Source organism: Macaca nemestrina, chromosome 7 (genome assembly GCF_043159975.1).
Source record: "Macaca nemestrina isolate mMacNem1 chromosome 7, mMacNem.hap1, whole genome shotgun sequence".
NCBI classification, from domain to species: Eukaryota; Metazoa; Chordata; class Mammalia; order Primates; family Cercopithecidae; genus Macaca; species Macaca nemestrina.
In genome coordinates this window covers 161,853,632-161,873,675 of record NC_092131.1, presented here as the reverse complement: position 1 = coordinate 161,873,675, position 20,044 = coordinate 161,853,632, and the positions used below count along the sequence as shown (strand labels likewise).

General features: G+C 58.7%; 2 protein-coding genes across 8 annotated transcripts in view; one reads left to right on the top strand and one right to left on the bottom strand.

Moving 5' to 3' along the window:
- The window catches only part of LOC105492409 (p21 (RAC1) activated kinase 6), a 39,159-nt gene extending 27,084 nt beyond the window's left edge, over positions 1-12,075 (top strand). For all 6 annotated transcript variants that reach the window (XM_011759473.3, XM_011759514.3, XM_071067106.1 and 3 more), the window contains 7 exons: positions 463-1,116; positions 6,839-7,336; positions 7,479-7,612; positions 7,970-8,096; positions 8,175-8,300; positions 8,751-8,885; positions 10,506-12,075. In XM_011759473.3, coding sequence (XP_011757775.1) covers positions 463-1,116; positions 6,839-7,336; positions 7,479-7,612; positions 7,970-8,096; positions 8,175-8,300; positions 8,751-8,885; positions 10,506-10,673 — 1,842 coding nt within the window. In that variant the 3' untranslated portion in view covers positions 10,674-12,075. The remainder of the gene's footprint in view (positions 1-462; positions 1,117-6,838; positions 7,337-7,478; positions 7,613-7,969; positions 8,097-8,174; positions 8,301-8,750; positions 8,886-10,505) is intronic.
- An 888-nt stretch (positions 12,076-12,963) lies between these two features.
- Positions 12,964-17,840, bottom strand: LOC105492373 (ankyrin repeat domain 63). Of its 2 annotated transcripts, none has more exons than XM_071067108.1 (2): positions 13,758-17,840; positions 12,964-13,115 (listed from the first exon to the last, which is right to left on the bottom strand). In XM_071067108.1, the coding sequence occupies exon 1, from the start codon at positions 17,104-17,106 to the stop codon at positions 15,958-15,960; it is 1,149 nt and encodes a 382-aa protein (XP_070923209.1). In that variant the 5' UTR covers positions 17,107-17,840; the 3' UTR covers positions 12,964-13,115; positions 13,758-15,957. The 2 variants fall into 2 exon arrangements, with proteins under 2 accessions (XP_070923209.1, XP_011757723.2); XM_011759421.3 differs by having other exon boundaries at positions 12,964-14,001; positions 14,613-17,840.
- Between the last annotated feature and the right edge of the window lie 2,204 nt (positions 17,841-20,044).

The following is a 20,044-nucleotide window of genomic DNA, read 5'->3' as shown; positions in this document are numbered from 1 at the left end:
CAAGAACCTGGCAGAAGTTGGGATCAGGGGCCCTATCAGGGTTTGGAGGCCACGACGCCAGTGTGTGTGGAGCAGCCCCCTGGCCTGGTCTCTTTTCCTCAGTGGGCTGGGCACCTCTCCCCCAGCCACCCGTGGAGCTACAGAATGGAGCCCCGCCCCCTGAGCCTCAGCTCCCTAGCCCAGCCGACCACAGCCCTGGGCATGCCGGATGCAGCCCCATGGCACTCACCATCTGCTCTGCCGATGCTGGGCCTTCTCCCCGCATCCCTGCATCCAGCACAGGTGGGACCCACAGTGGCCCTGATCAATTATGGAAAACTTAATGGGCGGACAACACAGCAGGGAAGGTCTTTAGGCAGTCCTCCCCAGGGCCCCCAAGGACATTCTCTGACCCTGATCTCCCGGCTGCCCCTCCCTGCCACAATCAGGCGGCTCCCACATGCTTCTCTCTTCCCCCTACAGACAGTGGTGCGGGGCAGCGCGGTGCCAGTGGATGGCTACATCTCGGGGCTGCTCAACGACATCCAGAAGTTGTCGGTCATCAGCTCCAACACCCTGCGCGGCCGCAGTCCCACCAGCCGGCGGCGGGCACAGTCCCTGGGGCTGCTGGGGGATGAGCACTGGGCCACCGACCCAGACATGTACCTCCAGAGTCCCCAGTCTGAGCGCACTGACCCCCACGGCCTCTACCTCAGCTGCAACGGGGGCACACCAGCAGGCCACAAGCAGATGCCGTGGCCCGAGCCACAGAGCCCACGGGTCCTGCCCAATGGGCTGGCTGCAAAGGCACAGTCCCTGGGCCCCGCCGAATTTCAGGGTGCCTCACCGCGCTGTCTGCAGCTGGGTGCTTGCCTGCAGAGCTCCCCACCAGGAGCCTCACCCCCCACAACCACTGGTAGGCGTGGAATGAAGGCTGCCAAGCATGGCTCTGAGGAGGCCCGGCCACAGTCCTGCCTGGTGGGCTCAGCCACAGGCAGGCCAGGTGGGGAAGGCAGCCCTAGCCCTAAGACCCAGGAGAGCAGCCTGAAGCGTAGGCTATTCCGAAGCATGTTCCTGTCCACTGCTGCCACGGCCCCTCCAAGCAGCAGCAAGCCAGGCCCTCCACCACAGAACAAGGTGAGTCAGGAGCCTGGTCTGCAGGTGTCCACTGGGGAGTGGGTGTAGGGATGCAGGCCCTGCCTGGCCTTCCCCTTGGAGGACTTGCAAAGAGGCTCCCGGGACTGCTTCCGCCTAAGGCGGCAGAAATGTGCACGGTAACCTCTCCTCTGAGGAGGGTGGCTGGCCGCCTCCTTCCCTCCCTTCCTTTCCTTCTTTTCTCTGTGGCAGTTGTGTTGTTTCCCATTTCTGTCATTATTTGTCCCCGAGTGTGTGGCCATAGGAAAAGCCGGATTTGCCTTGTCCGGGGGCAGCAGGAGGCCGACTTGTGGCATGCGTGACTGCTTCAGATGCGCATTTTTCTTGTGAGAAAGGAAAAGGTGAAGGGAGCTCCCGTGGTGACATTTCTTGGCAGGCAGAGTGGAGCACTTTTCACTTCTTGCAGGCTCTCCAGCATCCTGTCCATAGTGCCAGTAACCTCCTTCCCCATTTGGCAGAGGAGGAGACTGACACAGAGAGGGTGAGACACCCCCAGGCATGATGGAGAATGAGTCAGAGAAGGAAGGTGGGGAGTACTCTGGGGCTGCCTGTCTGGCCCGGGCCCTCTTGGCTCATGACTCTCGCGTATGAAGGCTTTACAAGCACAGCAGTCACTTGTTCTTTAGCTCCTTCCTGGGAAGGTGGAAGGCAGGCCTAAGAAACGACTGCTGACAGGGGGATGGGTAATAGAGCCTCCCCTCCCTCCTGGGAGGGCCTTAAGACAAGCCTGGGTCCTCCCCTGTCATCAGTGGGGTGAGTGTGGCCTGCACAGGGTGTGGGTTTGGGGATGGCCTGGACTACAACCTTTCTCGGTCACTGTCTGCCGGCTGAGGTACTCAGAGAAAGGTCTTGGCTTTGTGCACTCCAGTCCCCTACTAGGTTAAAGGACAGTGGGTTGGGATCCCCATGGGGTGTGGCTTGATGCACCTGTGAGAGGAACATGAGAATCTGTGAGCTGCAGGGTGTCTGGAAGGCTGTGCCCCTGGGGAGACTCGGCCAGAAAACTAAGGTAAGATCAGGACAGTGCACCCTGCTGGGAAGGTGAGAATCGGAGCCTGACCTCCCTCTGTCTCTCAGGAGTCCTGCTGGGAGGCCTCAGGGATTTGAGAAAGGGGTTGTCAACACTGGGCTGGGCACTCATTTGCATCTTTCTGGGCTCCTGCCAGCTCCCCACAGCATGGGGGAGGCCTGTCCATCCCTGCACAGTGCACTGAGTACTCACCGTGGCCACTGCTGCGGGGTGTGCTGGAATGTCCCCCATGCTTGCGGGAGCAGGTGGTAGTTATCTTGAGCTCGACAACATCATACTTCCAAATCCAGGGCAGTGGTTTCCTTCTGAGCAACTCAGACACACCTTTTGAGAGTGCTACTCTGGAGCCAGACCTCTCAATGGCAAGGCTGAGACCCCCTGAGCTGCTCTGGGCCAGGGCTTCTCGGTGTCTGCACTGCTGACGCTCAGGTTGGGCCATCCTTTGTGGTGCGCTCTCCTTGCACTGTAGCAGCCTCTCTGGCCTCTACTCACTAGAAGCTGGTGGTACCCCCGGTTGGAATAATCAATAATGCCTCCAGATATTGCCGAATGTCACTTGAGCACCCCCATTAAGAACCACTGCCTTGGCCGGGCGCGGTGGCTCAAGCCTGTAATCCCAGCACTTTGGGAGGCCGAGACGGGCGGATCACTAGGTCAGGAGATCGAGACCATCCTGGCTAACACGGTGAAACCCCGTCTCTACTAAAAAATACAAAAAACTAGCCGGGCGAGCTGGCGGGCGCCTGTAGTCCCAGCTACTCAGGAGGCTGAGACAGGAGAATGGCCTGAACCCGGGAGGCGGAGCTTGTAGTGAGCTGAGATCCGGCCACTGCACTCCAGCCTGGGCGACAGAGCGAGACTCTGTCTCAAAAAAAAAAAAAAAAAAAAAAAAAAAAAAGAACCACTGCCTTAAGCAAATTCAGTAACACAGATGGGGAGCATCAGCCTTCCTCCTCCTCCTCCTCCACCACCTACCCCAGGAGCCCCCAGATCAAGCCAGCAGCCCTTGGCAATGGAGCTGACTCTGGACACTCGCAGCAGCTTCCATAACAGCAGTTAGGCCACAGAGGCCATGCAGTGTGCCAGGCATGGCTGCAGGAGGGTCTGAGTATAGGCTCCGGGGCTCCTGTACCTAGCCCCAGGCAGGGAGGCCTGGAGTCTCTCTTGCTAAAGAGAACAGGAAGACACGGCTTGGGGGCACAGAGGCCAAAGAGGCAAGACAGTTTGTTAGGAGCTTGCAGGGTTTAGACATGTTCCACTTAGAGTCAGAAGGGCAAACATTGGTTAAGCACCCACTGTGTATTCCGATATATGTCAAGGATACATGGCACCAGTGGGATTGCAGCAGGGGAGTCAGCAGACACAGGCGTCCGTGGGTTCCAGTGCCTACAGGACAACCAGACAACCCACAGGGTTATGAGGATTACATGAGATAGAGCATTGAAGGCACTTGTCAAAGTGCTAAGCCCTCAATAAATGGCTTTGTTAGTAGTATTTGAGATGGCATCTCCCTCTGTTGCCCAGGCTGGAGTGCAGTGGCGCAGTCTTGGCTCACTGCAACCCCCACCTCCTGGGTTCAAGTGATCCTCCCACCTCAGCCTCCCAAGTAGCTGGCATTACAGGCGTGCTCCACCATACCCAGCTAATTTTTATATTTTTAGTAGAGATGGGGTTTCACCACGTTGGCCAGGCTGGTCTCGAACTCCTGACCTCAAGTGATCCACCTGCCTTGGCCTCCCAAAGTGCTGGGATTACAGGCACCTGAGCCACCATGCCAGGCCGGCTTTATTATTTTTAAAAATATTATGCCATGGCCTCTCCCCTTTAGGATACTTATAGTACAGCCCCCTGAGCCCACAGTGGAGAACCATGGCTCAGGGCGGGAAATGAGGCATTGATGTAAATGTATGCATGACTCTTCTAGTGGCTTTCTTCCCAAGAGGTCTGTCACATGAGTAACTTCAGAATTAATCCAGAGCCCATAACAATTAATTAATTCCATTGTCGTGTCCCCCTTTCCCTTTCTTGTGTGGCTTCACAAGTTTCATCTGATCCTTGCTTGTGATTACATTGATAAAAGCTCCCTCCCTGTGGAACAGGCAGTGAAGCCAATGAAAGGACACTGGGGACCCGACCTTGCCAGGCTGAAGACCGAGCCAGCTCCTGGGACTCCCCAGCCTGTGTCCCAGACTCTGCTGGTGCTGGGCTCCTGGCTGGGCCACCCCTCCGCCAGTCTCCAGACGCAGGCTCCGCCCTGAGCCCAGCCAGCACCCGCAGCAGCAGCAGCACAGGGACCTGGTCCGTGGAGACAGGGAAGGAACCCCCACCTCGGCCTGTCCACGTGGCTCTCGCTCCCAGGCCCACACATCCTCAGAGTAGAGCTGGCCAATGCAGAGGCCCTGGAGGCCAGGAGGGGAATGATCTCATTTTAGAGCCTTTCTTAGGAGCTTCAGGACGAGAGGTCATCAGAGCCACCTCAAGAGGAGCTTTAGGTGGTCCCCAAGCTTCTGCCCCGACCCACACGGACGGGTGCCTGGAGAGCATGTTTTCTGAGTTAAGTCCACACTCAGGCCAGCAGGCAGCCTCCTTAGCACCCCGAGCCTTTCTACAGGTTGACTGTGTGATGCAGTGAGCCCTGCCCCACTTCCCTCCCTGTCCCTGCCTGGTGACGTCTCATGGAACCTCTGTTCCCAGGACCTGGCATCATAGCCTCAGTCATGGCCATGCTCCCTCCACCCCCCCTCATAGCCCTCCCAGAGGCTCCCTGAGGCCCTAAGATCATACTGCCCACTCATGCAGAGCTTCTCAAAGTACGTTCCATGAGCCTCCTAGGACGCAGGGACATTGTTCAAATGCAGAGTCTCTGCTCTAGAGCCCCACTGAATCAGGCTGTGAGGCGGGAAGTCCGCAGTTCATCTAGCTCCCCCCATCACTGCGCATGTCCCTGCCTCGTAGCGGAGACTGGGGCTCAGAGAAGATGACTCGCCTAAGGCTCACTGCAGGGCACAGCAGCCCAGGGCCGGGCCCCAGGTCCTGACAGCCCAGTCCAGGGGTCCCACTGCTCCACTACACAGTGGATGGTGACAGTGTCACACTGGATGGTGACAGTCAGGTGCTGGCGACGACATGGGAGAATGTTTACTGTCCAAATGCACTCACTAGGGATGGAGTGAGTCCAGGCAGTCCTGGGAGAATTTCTAGCTTCTTTCCTGTGAAGGTCAAGCACACACTCGGGTGCAGGCAGGTGTGGGGGTGGCAGAAGTCTGTCCCAGCGTGGCTGTCGGCCAGTAGGTGTTCTACCCTAAGCAGGCCAGGGACTTGACTGGAGAGTGGAAGCCCTGAAGCCGTGGGGAGTCGGGGAAGGAAGGGAGTGAGGGTTGCTAAAGACATTGAAAAGACTCTGGTGGGGCCCAACGCCTAGATTTGGGGTTTGGGGTCCCTGAGCAAGCATCCCAGCCCAAACTTACTGCTTGAGATTTCCTATAAGTTGTTTCAGCTCTGGGATCAGGACCAGGACCCACTGGGCACCTAAGACAATGGCTTACATGATGGGTTTGCAGAATTTCCTAGAAGGCCTTCTCTGCAGCCCCTGAAGCATCCCTCTCCAGGTGCCCTTTAAAAACACATAATCCCTGGGAGGGGTCATGGTGCACATCACCGCTCCTTGGGGAGAACCCAAAGATGGGCGGGCGCCTTTCCTGCCAGAGAGAGCAGGAGGGCTTGGGCTCAGAAAAGCAAGAAGCCTCACAGGCTTCCAGGGCTGGACCTGAGCAGGGCTCACCGGGCGCCCAGGCTGCCCCTCTGCTCCAGCTTCCCTCCCTCCCCGCCAGAGCCCATGAGGATAGGCCCCTACCTTCTCCTCCCTCCGGGGGCTCCTTAGCCAGGAGTTTCATGCCAAGGAGGAAGTGGAAGGATTCCTTTATGGGGTCTTTAAGACATCTCCTCCTCCCTGGCCTCAAGGCTTGGGTTTGGCTGGACCTACCCTCCTAACTCCAGCTCTTTCTGGCACCAGATTCCCAGCCCAGGGGAGACACCCGAGGACCCCCCAGATGGTGACATACCTCTGTGGTCCTCTGTCAGGGACATAACCTCCCAGCACAGATTCACAGACTACCTGCTGCAGGCAGAAGCAGGGCTATCGGGCCCCAGGTGTGGCTCCCCTGCCTTGGTTCGGGGAGTGGAGACACAGCTGCCCACTGCTCCCCACCCCACTGCCAGGCCTCTTCTGCCCCCATGGGTTCTGGAGTGGAGGAGCCTTGGGAGTGAAGAATGCCTCTGACCCAGATTCTTCAAGCAGCCTCTTAGCACAGAGGCAGATTCTGCCTTACAGCAGCCTCCCTGGGGTCTAGCTATCCATCACCAAGGAAGAAATACCCAGCACAGGACCCCGCGGGGAGGTGGCCTTCTCTGTCTTCCCAGGTGCAGTAGGGCGAGTGTAAGCAGCTGTCTTGGGCCTGCCCAGCTTGGCGCCCCGCGGGGGGCTGCTCACACAGGACTGTGGCTGGGCTTCAGCTCCGTCTGAAAATCTTTGCTCAGAGCACCTCCCTAGTTTGATCTGACACCCTGCCTGACCCTGCCAGAGTCCAGAGGTCACGGCGGCCAGTCCCTGCCTCTGGGAAGGTGATTCCAAATGCTCCCACAGCCATGCCCCTTCCTGTTGCTTTGTCCCTGCAGCCCAACTCCTCTTTCCGACCGCCACAGAAAGACAACCCTCCAAGCCTGGTGGCCAAGGCCCAGTCCTTGCCCTCGGACCAGCCGGTGGGGACCTTCAGCCCTCTGACCACTTCGGATACCAGCAGCCCCCAAAAGTCCCTCCGCACAGCCCCGGCCGCAGGTCCGCTTCCAGGCCGGTCTTCCCCAGCAGGTTCCCCCCGCACCTGGCACACCCAGATCAGCACCAGCAACCTGTACCTGCCCCAGGACCCCACGGTTGCCAAGGGCACTCTGGCTGGTGAGGACACAGGTGTTGTGACACATGAGCAGTTCAAGGCTGCACTCAGGATGGTGGTGGACCAGGGTGACCCCCGGCTGTTGCTGGACAGCTACGTGAAGATTGGCGAGGGCTCCACCGGCATCGTCTGTTTGGCCCGGGAGAAGCACTCGGGCCGCCAGGTGGCCGTCAAGATGATGGACCTCAGGAAGCAGCAGCGCAGGGAGCTGCTCTTCAACGAGGTGGGAGGACAGGGCAGGACGGGCGGGGGCGTTGGGGATGGGCAGTGAACAGTCAGCCAGGCTGGACATCTGTGAGCAGGGGCAGTGGGTGGCCATGCTTCTGGGCACCGTGCCCGGCACTCAGGCCCCCACCTGCCCCCAGGTGGTGATCATGCGGGACTACCAGCACTTCAACGTGGTGGAGATGTACAAGAGCTACCTAGTGGGCGAGGAGCTGTGGGTGCTCATGGAGTTCCTGCAGGGAGGAGCCCTCACAGACATCGTCTCCCAAGTCAGGTGGGCAGCTGGGAGGGCTGGATCCTGAGTGTGGGCTGCCCTCACCATGGCCCTGCCAGGGCAATGTGTTCTTCTGCCTGTGGCCCAGAAGACTTGGGATGCCTGTTGAATCATCCTGGGCTCTCCTGCCTGCTGGGGTAACTGGCATCCAGGGGTCTTGGGAATAGAGAAGAGAAGGGTGGCTTCTATCCAAGGCTCAGGCCCGTTTTCACCAGGGCTATGGCCTGACTGTGCTGCCAAACAGATTGCCTGGGAGCCATGGGGCCTAGCACCAGGGATTCCTACTCTGCTCAGCCACCCCACAACCTGCCAAAGCTAACGCTCTCTTCCTTCGGGCGGCCCCACCTTCCTATCCAGGCTGAATGAAGAGCAGATCGCCACTGTGTGTGAGGCTGTGCTGCAGGCCCTGGCTTACCTGCATGCCCAGGGTGTCATCCACCGGGACATCAAGAGTGACTCCATCCTGCTGACCCTGGATGGCAGGGTAGGTTCCATACTGTCCCCGGCATAGCCACGCTCCCACGTCCTCCCGGTCCACCACTCACTCCGCTTTCAACCCTAGGTGAAGCTCTCGGACTTCGGATTCTGTGCTCAGATCAGCAAAGACGTCCCTAAGAGGAAGTCCCTGGTGGGAACCCCCTACTGGATGGCTCCTGAAGTGATCTCCAGGTCTTTGTATGCCACTGAGGTAACCGTTCCCTCCACCCCGCAGACCTCCCAAAAGCCCTTCTGCTGTGGCCCCTCCGGTGACCTCACCAAAAGCAGCCCAGGTTTTCAGAGTCCCACCTAGTCAACACTCTTCCCCCTTTCCATGGGGCTGCTCCCGCCCATGGCCGGGCTGCCAGGAACGAGTCCTGCAAATGTTTCCTCAGCTCAAGGGCAGAATGGGGTAGGGCCAGGCCTCCCATGGATGATGGCCTTTCTCTGAGTGACTGACAGCTGGGTCCCTATAGGCAGTGGTCACTAACGCAGGCAGTAACTGGCCACGGGGCAGGTGGCCAGGGGAGGAAGGAGACACACTCACCAAGGAGAGCTGGGGCCAGCTGTCCCCCCTCCACCACTGCCGCCACCAGAACACGGCTAGCAACGGGCCAGGCCAGGCTCTGGCCATGGGGTCAGGGACATTTTCCTCCTGCAGGTGGATATCTGGTCTCTGGGCATCATGGTGATTGAGATGGTGGATGGGGAGCCACCCTACTTCAGTGACTCCCCAGTGCAAGCCATGAAGAGGCTCCGGGACAGCCCCCCGCCCAAGCTGAAAAACTCTCACAAGGTCAGTTGGCACACAAGGGTGCGACCTCGCAGACCCCATTCCTCCTGAGGCAAGAGGACCAGAGCCTAGGCTCCTAGCATCTCCCTCCCACAGAAGCTACACGGTCTGGGCTCCTGGAAAAGGCTCCTCTTTCTCCACACAAAACCTGCACCTGGGTGTGGAGCCGCATCTATGCACAAGTTAGCATGTGCGCTCCAACAGGTCGCCTCCCACGGCTGTGGCAGGAGGGTTGCTACTCGGCAGGCACTGGTCAGAAGCCCAGGGGTGCCCATGAGCAGGGAAAGCCAGGACACCAGCAATCCCTGCTGTCCCGGAAGGAATCCGGAGAAGCTTCACTGAGCACAAACCTTTCTACCCCAAGTGTCGGGAGATCCATACCATGATTCGATGTCCCTGTCCATCACAGCGAGTTGGCTCATGCTCCATTGTTGCACACCCCGACACAGCTGAGCCACAGCATTCCCCTTAAAGCCAGTATATGTGCATTGACGTGTATACATGTAACCCTTTTTGCCAAATCCGCCCCAACCCCGCAGGCCTTACTGTGGACGCCCCCTGCTGGCAGGTCAGCACGAGGCTGCTAAGTGGCATCGCCATCTGGTGGCCAAAGCTAGAAATGTCTCAGGGGCTGAAGCCTCGCCTCTAAATAGCAAAAAAAGAGTTCTGTGGCCCCAACACAAAGCTGGATGAGAGGACCAACAGGAAACATCTTCCAGAACAACTGCTCCTTGGAGCCTGCACCGCTAACTCCAAAATTAGCATATAAAGATCTCTAGTTGGCTAATTGCTCAGAGGATGTAGCCTTCTGCCCAAGACTGAGCCTCATGCCAAGATACTGGCTCAAAATGAACCAAGATAAGCCCTTGCCTTAGACTCTAAGGCCTAGAGCAACAAAGAAATCTTCCTTTTCAGGTCTCACTTTATTTTCTATTTTTCAGAGTACTTCCTCATCCTTGACCTGTTTGTTTTTGTTGTTTTTGTTTTTTGTTTTTGTTTTTGAGATGGAGTCTCTGTTGCTCAGGCTGGAATGCAGTGGTGTGATCTCGGCTCACTGCAACCTCCGCCTCCTGGGTTCAAGCAATTCTCCTGCTTCAGCCTCCTGAGTAGCTGGGAATACAGGCATGTGCCACCACGCCCGGCTAATTTTTGCATTTTTAGTAGAGATGGGGTTTTGCCATGTTGGTCAGGCTGGTCTACAAACTCCTGACCTTGTGATCTGCCCAACTTGGCCTCCCAAAGTGCTGGGATTACAGGCAATGAGCCACTGCACCCAACGACCTGTTTTTAAAATCTTCTCAAAAGCCCTATGTGGCAGACAGGGCAAGCATACTTTATCACTAGCCCATTTTACAGATGAGAAAACTGAGGCCTAGAGAAAACTGTGACTTGCCTGAGATCAGGGATAGAGCCAGGCCTGGATCACTGATGCCAATTCTCTGCCCCTTCCACAGAGCTATAGCATCTGAATACTGAGAGCCTTGGGGGGTGGGGAGGGGCAAGGGGACAGGAAGTGAAAAAACCAGCGAATTCAAGATTTTCAAACAATGACAGGGCCAGGCAATCAGGTCACCCCAAAGTGACTGCAAATTGTGGCTTAATCTCACTGCCCTGTCTCTACAGGTCTCCCCAGTGCTGCGAGACTTCCTGGAGCGGATGCTGGTGCGGGACCCCCAAGAGAGAGCCACAGCCCAGGAGCTCCTAGACCACCCCTTCCTGCTGCAGACAGGGCTACCCGAGTGCCTGGTGCCCCTGATCCAGCTCTACCGCAAGCAGACCTCCACCTGCTGAGCCCACCCTGAGTACACCTGCCACCTGTGCCCACAGGCAGGGCACACAGGGCAGTCAGCCTGCCGGCAGGGCTTGCCTGCCTCCTCCTCTCAGTATTCTCTCCAAAGATTGAAATGTGAAGCCCCAGCCCCACCCTCTGCCCCTCAGCCCACTGGGCCAGGCCGGACCTGCCCCCTCAGTGTCTCTCCCTCCTGAGTCCCCAGATGGAGACCCCTTCTACAGGATGACCCCTTGATATTTGCACAGGGATATTTCTAAGAAACGCAGAGACCAGCGTTCCTGGCCTCTGCAGCCAACACAGTAGAAAAGGCTACTGTGGTTTTTTAAAGGTAGTTGTCCACTAGCGTCCTAGGCCACTGCAGAGGGCAGACTGCTGGTCTCCACAGATACTTGCTGTTCTCAGCTCCAGCTTCAAACCTCGGGTCTCGAGAGGGCCACGGGCCACAGGCCACGGGGTGATTTTTATGACCTGAATCCCTCTTCCTCCCTCACGTCTGATGTCCTGAAGGTGCAGTCCCAGCTATACGGCCCCTCCCCGCCCGAACTGTGAATGGCCTGCTCCAGGCCATGGCTGTGGGCAGGGAGTGAGGGGACAATTTCTGAGTGAAAAAGAAAGAATGGGGTCAGTGGTGAAGGTGCTCTCGCTTTACAGAATGGAGAGAACATCGTGTGTGCGTGTGTGTGTGTGTGTGTGTGTGTAAGGGGAGGAAAGCCACCTTGACAGCCCAGGTCCCTTCAGGTCACCCACAGCCAGCTTCAGGAAGGCTGCCCCATCCTCTCTCCCACTAAGTTCTGGCCTAAAGGGACCTGCTTTCTTGGCCTGGCTTCCACCTCTCCAGTCCTGTGTCTCCCTGGCCAGTGGAGTGGTCCATGCTAAGTCTAACACATCCTGGGGGCTCAGGAGGCTTCTGAGCGTCTCCTGTACTGTGCAGCGTGAGGGCCAGAGACAGGAATGTAAGGAATGGTAACTGTGTTACCTTTCAAGTTTATCCCAATAACCAGGTCATCAGGGACCCATTGTTCTCTTCAGAACCCTATCTGGGAGAGAAGGCGAACCACCTCCGGGTTTCCATCACGTCAAGGTCACAGGCACCCATTTGTGCAAACCATCTGCCCCGGCTGCCTCCACAGACAGCTGTCTCCTTGTCCTCCTCGGCCCCGCCCCACTTCAGGGCTGCTGTGAGATGGAATTCCAGGAAAGAACTTCAGGTGTCTGGACCCTTTCTATTTAGATAATATTTTTAGATTCTTCTGCTCCCTAGTGACCTACATGGGGGCAAAGAAATTGCAAGGACTTTTTTTTAAGGGTCAGAGTTTTCAAAACAAAAGCATCTTCCCTAGAAATTTTTGTGAATTGTTTGCACTTGTGCCTGTTTTAAATTAAATTGAGTGTTCAAAGCCATTGGGCTTCCTGTGTCTCTGGGAGCGGAGACCGGCGGTCTTGGAGGGGGGGCCGCCTGTGGTGGGTGAATCTCGTGGAGCCTCCCCTCCTCCCCACATGAGCTCTCCAGCAGCCACGCCACAGAACACCCAACTTCCCTGGTGACCTGTGGGCCCGAAAGGCAGGCAGAGAGGAAGGGAAACAGGAAGTGAACGGCCCTTGGGAATGAAGGCGATGAAAAATAGACGGGGCTACTCTCCCAGGGGAGAAGAGCCCACGAGGAAAGCCAGGGCCCTGCGCTGCATTTGCTAAGGGTGAGCACAGTGGCTGACGACCACCCTACGTGTCGGCTTCTCCCATCCTCTGCGGCTCCTCACCCCCACCCCGGACCTCCAGCGTCCACAGGAAGTGGTCTGAAACTGCTTCCAGTGGGAGAGCAGTCCCTGTCTCACTCCTCAGTACTGAGGGAGATGGTGTGGAGTTGAGAAAGAATGGAGCAGAGCCTGGAAACCAGGGAGCCTGGGCTCTCGTCCTGGGGTTGGGGAGGTGGATACAATTATCTTGCGATTTCCAGCTCCCGAACGGATTCCCGCACTTCCTTCCTGAGATCTCCCACTGCCCAGGGTTCAGGAGCAAGCCAGGAGCAAGAAACCACGCAGCCTTTCTTTCACTTCCCAGTGCATTCACACCCTGACAGGTGCCCTGGTGTTGCTGCCGGCCTGGCCCCGCCACCCAGCTCAGCAGAAGCAGCACCTGTGACTTACCTTCAGGAGCCAGCACAGTGGGACGGGCCTGGCAGAGGCTCACTAAGGCAGGGGCCTCCATAGGAGGCAAGGGCTCAGTACATCTCTCCAAAGGGAGCCGAGGGTCAGGAGTGCTTGATAAGGCAAAGAGAGGCCAGTTCTCGCAACGGAATAATACTGGATTTATTAACTATTCTTTGAGTTCTAACAGTCCTTCCACCACACAATATCACTCTGAAAGGGTGTGCGTATGTCCCACAGCTCACACACAGACCGCTTCTGATCTTAGGGTACCGAGCGCCAGCATCCTGGGTGACTCTTCACAATGACAAAAGCAACAAGAATTGGAAAAGCAAAAGATTTAGAAAAGTCTCTTCTGAAGGTAGAGATTGCTAGAGAGGACCCAGCCTCAACACCCTGGGGCTGACAAAGGGAATTCAGGGGAGAAAAATGTGGAAGTTCTGCACGGAGCCGGGCCTGGGAAGGAGTCTGTACGGACAGCAAGGCAGTCAGACACACGATGCAGTTGTTTAGGAACGTCACTTTCTACTACCAAGCTCTCGGCAGCTCCACAGAGAAGAGCCCTCATGGTTGTTTATCCAGTCAAGAGGGCCCAGGGTGACATTCAACCAGAAAGCCGCATATCAGAGATACTGGAAAAATTACAGCACCTCTGATACAATGTGTAACCCAGACTTCATGCTGTTGAGCCAAAATACTTGCATTCCTACACCACTAAAAACGTCATTAAAATTCAACACAGTTGAAAAGGGAGTACATGAGCAAGCAAGGATCAGAAAGCAGCAGTTTGCACTCGGGGTGTCCAGTGGTCCCCACCCCACCCCAGACCCTCTCTCTCAGGCTTTTCAGGCACTCGGTATTGTGCACCCACCACCCAGACAGGGGGACTGAGGAGAGGCAGATGTGTTGGGAGGAGAGGAGAGGGAGAGGGCAGAATACCTCAGAAACCAAAGCAAATATCAGAAAAAACTGCATAATCGGCAGGTCCCAAGGGAAGGGTTGGCAGCTCCGACTTTTCGGAAGAGAGCAGTAGCTCTCAGGACACGCAGCCTTAACTTGGAAGATTTAACTTGGGGTCCTTAGTGAAGGGTCTGGGCTCCTGCTACTTTCGATGCGAGTGTTTTGTTCATTGTTCCCTCGCTTCACTGCTGTGAAGTGACTTCAAGTATCCGGATTTAATATTCTACAAGAGGAAGAGGATTCCACGATAAATGCACATGGAGGAAGAAGCACACAGGGTGATCCCAAAGAAAACCAGGTGTCTGAGCTCCGAGCCGGGACCCAGCGGGGAGGGCCCAACGCTGCCACCAGGGGGCACCAGAGATCACGTCCAGTGCGCCGGCCTGCGTGGCCTAGCGGATGCGGGCTGCGGGGTGCAAGGACTGGGTAGGTGTCCTGACACCTGCACGAGGCCCACTCCTGGCCCCCCACCCCTCACCGCCAGGCCCAGCAGTATCTCGGCACAGTCATTCTCACTCTGGGCAGTTCCCTGGGGGTTACTGGCGAGAAACCTTCCATACTGCAAAGGCAAACAGATCGACGTCTTGCAAAGACCCGACTGCAGGCAGGTGAAAGGCTTCAAGTTCCACCCTCAGGGTTCACAAAACAGCCCCACCTGCCGCCTCCCCGCGGGCCAGGCGCAATGACACACGTGCTAGCACTTCCGCAGGGTCCTAGCGCACGCGCCCCGCCGGACCCCCGCCCCCAACCCCGCCGCCTCGCTAGGCTAGCACGGGGCAGAGGGGTGGGGGCGAGCAGGCAGGGGGCAATGTCAGGAAAGGGCCTCTGACTCACTCATCTGCCCAGTAATAAACCTGGGCCGGCCTGCTTCCCACGCGGTGGGACCAAGGCAGGAGTCCCGGGTCTCTACCTACAGCATCGATCATCCGCCCTGCCCTCCGTTAACGGCCCAGCGAGAAGCAGGAGCCGTTTAACAGGCCCCTTCCAGCTCTTGCCAGAGTTTGATGTAATTTAAACCTGGGCCTGCGGCTCGTGTGGGCTCCCGACTCCCGCGCGCCGCCGTTTCACGTCGCAAACACTTCAGTCAATTATCCCCCTCGCGGAGCTTCTATTTAAAGAGATATTGTCAGGCTCTTAAGCCTCAGAATCAGACCCGCTGCTTTCTACTTCATATACAAAGGCTTAACACACGAGTTCTTTGAGGATTGGAAGAAATACAATTAAGCACAGCCTTCGCAACCGTTCCACCCCGTGGGAGCACCCACGTGCGGGACGGGGGAGCTGGGAGGCGGGGAGGCGGGGAAGCGCTCAGTCCTTTCCCTTTCAGGCCTCTGTGAGCCAGCGGAAATAGGGCTTGGGCCTCCAGGGGTGAGGTGTTGAACCTCGATGATGGAATTCAAATGCACCCGCGCTGAAGAGCGGGCTGGCTCAGGAGCCCGGATTTGGCCTGGGTAGGGGTTGTGTGGAGCAGTGATCCCACATTATCAATGAAGCTGAATCCTGGGGCAGAGACAGAGGGAGATGGAGTTACCCAGGAGCTGATTTAAGGGACAATTGGTGTTCAACACTAGGGACTCTCCCACTCCCAAAATACGGTTTCATTGTCTTGAGGCAGGAGCTTCTACCCTAGAAAAACATAACAGCCAGACCCCTTCCTCCTCAACCCTCCAGTCCAGAAAGGCTCTAGGGCCCCCTCGGTCCTTTCCTTCTCCCACACTTCGAGGAAAAGGAGACTTTGGTAGTTTGCGGGATTATTCTCAGCATCAGTAGGCAGAGAGTGGGGAGGCTGGGTCTTTATTCTCCAAGGTGGACCCTTCTATTTGCCTGGCTGCCCGGGTGTTAGGAAACCCAGCGAGGGGAGGGGGGCCGGAGAGGAGCGACAGGTGGCTAGGCAGACCCAGGACTGAACCTGAGGGCTGGGGAGGGGGAATCCACCTTCCTGGCTGTAGCCTACGGAACCAGTCAATCGACACCTCTAGACCTAGGCCGGGAATACCGAGGAGCACAAAAAAGATGGAGGTCCCTTAGGGCTGGTGGAGGTCTCGCCTTGGCAGAGAGGCAGGTTCCAAAATGGGCTGCGGGGAGCGGCTGCCGAAAAGGTGAGGGACCTATAAGGAAGAAATACCAGTGGAGTAAAAACGGGAGGGTGGGGGAAGCAGGCCTCGGGCCTTGGCGCCGTTTACCGCTGAGCACGCAGCACCACAGCCTCGGTGCCCGCCTGCCAAGGGTTCGGCCCAGGCACCGAGACAGGCAGAGCGTTGGCCTCTAACTCCGGGCCACTCTCGGGCCCTGGCGCCTCACCGACCAGGCTGGGGATATCTGGGGCTGTGGAGCGTCGGCGCAAACCCAGGCGGCCGGAGCCGGGGCCGCCCTCCGGATGGGGGCTGAGGCCAATGGGGGCTTGCACTAAGGTTGGGGGCGCTCCCTCCAGCACCTCCTGTGAGCGCCACCGCCCAGTCCCCGAAGACTGGGGCGAGTTTGGTAGGGCCATCAGGGCCCCAGCCCGCAGGCGGGCCGCCTCCTCCTCGGTCACCGCACCCAGCGCCAGGCTCATGCTCCGACCCAGCTCGGGCCGTTCACTGCCCTGCGCCCGGTGCCGGCCCGAATTCTTGCCCGCTAAGCCAGCCTCGCCGCCGTGGCCGTGGCCGCCCGCCGCTCGCGCAAAGCGCGCCAGGAGAGGCCGCGGGAGGCGGCGGGGGCTGGGTCGTCGACGCTCGGGGCTGGGCGCAGGGGCGGGGTGGCCAGGGGGACTATCGGAGTTGGAGCCCCGGGCCGCGGCTGCGGCGGCGGCGCGGCCCCAGGGCCCGGTGAGGGCCTGCACACAGGTCCCGTGGCCGCGGGCGGCAGCCAGTTGCAGCGCGGTGAGCCCCGCACGGTTGGTGCGGTCGAGGCGCAGGCCTAGGCGGCGGAAGGACCGCACCAGGAACTCGAGCACTGCCCCGTGGCCGCAGGCCGCCGCCCACATCACCGGGCTGTTGCCCGCAGAGTCGGCCGCCTCGGGGTCACCACTGAACTGCACCAGCAGCTGCACGGCGTCCAGGTGGCCTCGCTCGCACGCCAGACTGAGTGCGGTGCGGCCGCGCTCGTCCCGCAGGTTCACGGCAGCACCCTGCTCAAGCAGCAGCCGCACGAAGCGCGCGCGCAGAGCCGGGTCCGGCAGCCCCACGGCCACCATGAGCGGCGTACGGCCCTGCTCCGCGCGGCAGTCGATGATGCTGCGGTCCAGCGCATCCAACACGAAGCGGGCCAAGTGCACTTTGCCCGCCTGCATGGCCTCCAGGAAGGTGCGCGTCCCCGCTCGGGGACACAGGTCCTTGGGTTTGAGCATGGCCCCGACCGCCGCGCCCGGGCAGCCTGGCAGCTCCGCACGGGGGCGCCCCTGTTCTCGCGCCCCGCGGGGCACCGGCCTCCGCCCGCGCTGTGATACCTCTCCCTCCGCGCGTGGGCGGCTGCAGCCGACGGTCCCGAGGTTCCTACTCCGGTGTCCCAGAGGCTCCGACTGCCCCGCCGCTGCTGGGCCGTACGCCTGGCGTCTCGCCGCTCCTTCCCCGGGCCTCCTGCCTGGAGGTGTTGATTGCTCGCTACTCCGGGCTCCGCTCCTGGCCCGCCACCAGATGTCGGCAGCCGAGTCTCGACCCTCTCCCGGCTCTCCCGCCGCTTTCCCCGTGTCCGGCGCCCCTCAGTCCTCGTGGTTTGGAGCCGTGCCACTCACCCGCACCCAGGGCAGCCCCCGCTCCCCCGCAGCGACGGTGGCGCCCGCCGTGCACGCCTGCCTCCAGCCCTGGCGGGGCGCGCCGCTCCTCAAGCTGCTGGCGCCGTTCCTCCGCCTCCTCCCCTCTCGCGGGGGCCGGGCCACGCCGGGGCGCTTGCTCCTTACTTGGGGGGCTCGGCGGCGTGGGAGCTGCCGCCCGCCTGGATACCTGACTTTATAGCCTTGGGGGTCTCCATGGCAATGGCTGCCCTGGGAGCCGACTGCCCCGTCAGGGCAGAGACGGACGGGGCGGGGGAGACCGCTCCGGACCCCCACCCCTTCGTGGCCCACGAAGTCGGGGAGCGGCTCCTCCTCCGCGCTCCGCTGGGAATGCGGCGGCGGTTGCGGGGCGGGGGCGGGGGCTGCTCGCCGGGGGCCACATGCACCCGACCGGGCCAATCCCGAAGTCTCAGTCTTCTCTCCCCGCCCTCCGCCCCCACCCGAGTCCGTGCCCTTGGCTCCTTAGAAACTGGCGGGAGCTCGGGCTCGTCGGGGAAGACTGAGAGCTGCCCCCAGCAGTCCAGGGTGAAAGGAAATGGGACCCCATGAGCGCAGAACTAGACCACGCGCGAGCTAGGGTTGGCAGCGAAAGGCGGATGAGGAGTAACTTGGGGGAGGGGGTATACGTCCCGCGGGTTGGGGGCGCTCAGCCTGGCTGGAAACTGCTACTCGAAGTGCAGAGAATCACGCACTCACACACAATTGTTCCTCCCGCACACGCTCCCTGGAACGAGGGGTGGGGGCCGAGTGCGCTCTCCAATTTCAGACGTCTCCAACCCCGACAACGCACCCGCGTGCCAACTCCCGGTGGCTGCCGAGCGGGCAGAGTGTAGACGCCCAAACCAGGAAGGGGCTCCTTAGGATCCGGGAGTGCCCCGGGCATGTTAGGAGTTCCCTGGCGCCGCCACCCTGGAACAAGCTAGGGACCCATGCGAGGTTTCCTGCCCCTCGCTTCTCCCTTGAGCACAAAACAACAGGCCACAGGGTTCTGGCTCTGACCACTGGCTGGCACCTAAGGACAGGAGGCGAGCACAAGTTCCATTTGCTGTAAGATGCTTAGAGAAGCCACTGCATCTCCTTCTCCCTCCGGCCAGCAGGTCCCCCTCGGTCCTGGAGGAGGGGGATGATACTCAAGCCTGGGCGGAGCGGAGTTAGGGCGCATCAGAGCCTGGGTGTGGGTGGTGGGGAGGGAGTGAGTAAGGTTGGAATGGGTATTTGTAAGGGAGTGAAGCAGGTATCAGCTGCAGAATTGACTGAGACTTTTCATGAGCCGCACATTTTGTTGCCGGCAGGCAGCGGTAAGAGAGAGGCAGAAGCTCGGTTCTGGATGCGAGACGTTCCCCCTCTTAAGAAGACAACACTGGGACTTAAAAAGTGGACGTTGTCTTCTGAGGGCTGAATACATCTGCTAAATACCTACCAACACAGTCCTTGGATGAAAAGATGGAGTTGCGGGGAAGAGAGGGCTCTGGGGCCTTCTAAAGATAGGACTTCAAGGATGTGCGGGATCTGGGGTATTTCCAAGGAAGGAATCCCAGGCCGGGTGCAGTGGCTCACGCTTGTAATCCCAACACTTTGGGAGGCCGAGACGGGCGGATCACGAGTTCAAGGGATCGAGACCATCCTGGCCAACATGGTGAAACCCCATCTCTACTAAAAATACAAAAATTACCTGGGTGTGGTGGCACGCGCCTGCAGTCCCAGCTACTTGGGAGGCTGAGGCAGGAGAATCGCTTGAACCTGGGAGGCGGAGGTTGCAGTGAGCCAAGATCACGCCACTGCACTCCAGCCTGGGTGACAAAGCCAGACTCTGTCTCAAAAAAAAGGAAGTAATTCCAAACGGGTTCTGGAGGCAAAGGCTTGGAAGCAGGATAAACCTTCAGGGGACACTATTGAGGGCTGCTTTAAGGGGTCCCTTCCTATCAGAGAGGGGAAATAAGGAAAGAATGATGGTGTTCTCAGCCTGAGCAGATGCTTTGCAGTAGCAGATGCCTGGGGAAAGGTACTGGGCATAGATGGGCGTGGCAAAGTGGGCTCATGGCCCTGCACCCTGAGCCCCTTGCCTCTCTCCAGCTCCCAGGCTCCAGTGATGTCCACCTTGAATTTGGCACCCAGGCCATGGACCAGAGGCTCCCACTCCCCTCTGTCACGTGAGGAGCATGTGATGTGTACCTGCACCCACTATGAAGCCCCCCTTTTCTCTTTTTGCATTTGTTAAGTGTTTGGTCAGGGCTCTGCCAGTTTTCTTTCCTGGTGTCATAGAAAGGCCACAGATCTGACATCAGCGTTAAGTCCCAGCTTGAAGGCATTTACTAGCATTGTGGCTCCAAGCCTGCATATTCTCATCTGAAAATGAGACTGATAAATACCAGCCCTGCCTGCTTTACACAAGAACAAGTTAGAGAGTGTCAGGGAAAGAGCTGCATAGTTATTTCATTTTTTTAAATTTTGTTTTGTTTTTTCTAGAACTGCATAGTTATTTAGAGTGCAGCCCTCAAAGCTGCTCCCGCCCCCA

Coding starts and splice junctions, on each gene's coding strand:
- LOC105492373 (XM_071067108.1), bottom strand. CDS start 17,106: ATGCTCAAACCCAAGGACCTGTGTCCCCGAGCGGGGACGCGCACCTTC.